The following is a 2,829-nucleotide window of genomic DNA, read 5'->3' as shown; positions in this document are numbered from 1 at the left end:
TTGTTAGAATTCTATCGTTCTCGAATACATCTTTTATGCTTGGTTTTATTTTTGCTATACCTTGTATAGTTATTTACTTACATTGGCCATTACCTTTTATGGTTAATTGGCACAACAAATTTACACCTTGACCTTACCTTACAGTTTGCATGCTCTATTTGGTCTTTCCCTGGACAATGATCGAGTCAACCCCGTTAACGTAATAAAACAAAGCATGCTTGGAAGAATTGAATGTAAGCAATTCATTTAAATTGATTTACCAAGAATAGAAACAAATATCCGATTCTGCTCAATAGAATTAGCTTATCATTAAATGAATTTATTAGTATGAAACCTATTTATTTTGGTTTATGAAATTAAGGACTTTCAGGATTTTGTAGATTTTGTTGACATGGTTGACCGAATCTAACCTCATTTGGACCTAATATGTCATACTAATAACAAACAGGTGGCTTCCATGTTTTAGTCAGCAATGGGAGATAAGAACCAATGTATTAATGGGTAAGTTATATTTAATTGTCTTCTCATTAGCATTGGTCCGTATGGATAACTTTCTTTTCTCGGATTAATAGTAAATTTGTCCGAACGAAGAAGGAAAAAAATATCTTAAACAAAAAGTGAATCGAGAAAGCTGTTGAATAGCAAGACTAGCCCTTAGAGGCAAGCCAGCACTATAAAAAGCTCGCCTTGTGCGAGTACTTTGGCCACACTCAACTCTTTCACTCACCATCCAGTGTCTATGCTCTAAAGATTACTCTGGTCCAAAGCATCAAACCAAGTTCTTCGTACTTACAGGTTTGCCACTTTGCCCTCTTGTTCTTCTTGGTTAATTTTGATGTGCTCATGAAGTTGTGTGTGAAGAATGATGAAAAAAACAAATATCTATTCACATGATGTGAAACAATTAGTCAATCTTTCACGATATACTTGTACAACGAAAGTACTTTGAAATGTAGTGTTCAACAATTTCATTTCTTTCATTTGTCAAGCAAACTTTTACTGTGATTGTTGAGTCTAAGAAATATTATAGGTGTTCTTGCTGATGTCCTGCTCCTAGACTGATGCTGTATTGTCCTGCAGAGTCTGATTGAAAATGGCTCAACCGGTGCATGCTGCTGCGCCATCCACTGCTGCTCCTGCAGGCGAAGGCATGATGACTAATGACCAGCGCTTACTCCTGACGGTCATTTTTGGGACATACTTTGGGCCTCAACTCAGAGAAGAAAGGCCACCGCACAAGTCGGCAATGCAGAGAATACGCAAGAGATTGCCACAGTATACTCCCGATCAGCTGGCTGGGTCCCAGATGATGGTGATGCAACTGATGCACATATATTACTACATACTCAGGAAGGCCAGTAAATCTGTTGTGCTGGCCCCATCGTTGTTGCTCAAATTCTTCAGTGACACAGTTCCGGTCAAAGTGCTCGGTCCTAATAGCAACTACCCTCGGTTCATTGACCTATTTCCAATTGACCTGCACCCTTGGTCTTTTGTCGAGGAGCGGTTTATGGCGATAGACAATGTCGTCTTCATCGATAACCCGAGCACCTCTTTCCTCAGGGAAGAGGTAGTTGCAAGTTCAAGAGTTTGACTGGGCTGCAGGAGTTCATTCTTGACAAAGACGCGGCCATACTACCTGCTTATGTCACCGACAAATCGTTTTATGAAGTGGTAGCAAGGGAGGCGCATTCAGATGGACAGTCTCATTTTTTCATGCCTTCTGGTGGTTCTCACCGAAGAAGATGCAAGAGTAATGTGGCTCTAGATGTAAAGCCTCTTCGAATGGTTCCACACGAAGGCTCACCCTCCACGTCGGCATGGTTCTCTGGAGTACGCGACACCTACTTCAAGGCTCAACTTGATGGTAGGGTGGTGTTTTCTCCACTCAGTACGACGGAGGGGCAATATCATGGTGCTGCAGCCACCTGTAGTGCCGGAGTCGGAGTGGCTGGGAATGCGGACGTGAGGCTTACAGGATCCACCACCTGGCGTGTGAACCTTGCGGAGTCTGAAGACTGTTACCTGTTCCAGGTGTCACTTCCAGGGGTCAGAAGAGATCAAAGTAAGTTTCTGATGGTCTGAGAAAAACCTCAGTATTATAGGTCAAAAAGCTAATTATTAAGTTTTGAGGGTTCTCCATTTTGCGGATTTTCATTCTAATAAAGAATATCTCTGAAACTTCCTTTCGGATGCTGCAGCATTTGGTTGGGAAGTTGACATGATCGGCGATGTCTTAATTGAAGGAGAGACTGCCACGAGTGGGCAGGTGGTTGAGAGCAGAACAGGAAACCTCTGTCCATCCGGACACTTCTCTCTCTGTTTTCAGCTGCCCGGTCGAGTCGATCCTAGACTGTCCAACTGCAACTTTGGCTCAGATGGGATATTTGAAGGAGTTGTGAAGAAGCTGATCGACAATTGATGACTCTTTCGCAGCTCAGAATTTGTAAAATTAATGTCAGAATTTACTGAAACTCAATTAGACCTAAATCATGTATGCTTCAGCAGCTCAGACTTAGTAAATGAGTCATTTGGAATTTACCGAAACTCAATTAGACACAAATCATGTCCTATGTTTGCTCTTCCTGTAATTTTTCAGATGCAGATATAATGCAGACAAAAATTGGATATTGCTCTTAATTGCTTCCTTCTGAATTTCTACATGAACTACATTCGATTCTTAATTTGGCTATGAATGATAGTATTGAAGGAGCTGATTCATCTTTTATGGAAAATCTTTTCTTGTACAAGTATTAAGCAAGATAAGCAAGGTAAAGAATATACCTCGTGTGGACTCTTTATGGAATTCTCTCGCGTGCCCTTCATCCA

General features: G+C 41.3%; 1 protein-coding gene across 1 annotated transcript; it reads left to right on the top strand.

Moving 5' to 3' along the window:
- The first annotated feature begins 1,093 nt into the window (after nucleotides 1-1,093).
- Nucleotides 1,094-2,422, top strand: LOC104416998 (increased DNA methylation 3-like). Its single transcript, XM_039314645.1, has 3 exons — nucleotides 1,094-1,570; nucleotides 1,606-2,065; nucleotides 2,202-2,422. Exons 1-3 carry the CDS (start codon nucleotides 1,094-1,096, stop codon nucleotides 2,420-2,422), a joined length of 1,158 nt encoding a protein of 385 aa, XP_039170579.1.
- Nucleotides 2,423-2,829: the final 407 nt, after the last annotated feature.

This window comes from Eucalyptus grandis, chromosome 6 (assembly GCF_016545825.1).
Source record: "Eucalyptus grandis isolate ANBG69807.140 chromosome 6, ASM1654582v1, whole genome shotgun sequence".
Classification (NCBI taxonomy): domain Eukaryota; kingdom Viridiplantae; phylum Streptophyta; class Magnoliopsida; order Myrtales; family Myrtaceae; genus Eucalyptus; species Eucalyptus grandis.
This window is presented reverse-complemented; position numbering and strand designations above follow the sequence as displayed.

What these genes read in the sequence shown, in the direction of transcription:
- LOC104416998 (XM_039314645.1), top strand. Translation starts at nt 1,094, where the DNA reads ATGGCTCAACCGGTGCATGCTGCTGCGCCATCCACTGCTGCTCCTGCA. An exon ending in CCTCTTTCCTCAGGGAAGAG is followed by an intron (nt 1,571 to 1,605) that starts GTAGTTGCAAGT and finishes ACTGGGCTGCAG; the next exon opens with GAGTTCATTCTTGACAAAGA. An exon ending in AGGGGTCAGAAGAGATCAAA is followed by an intron (nt 2,066 to 2,201) that starts GTAAGTTTCTGA and finishes CGGATGCTGCAG; the next exon opens with CATTTGGTTGGGAAGTTGAC.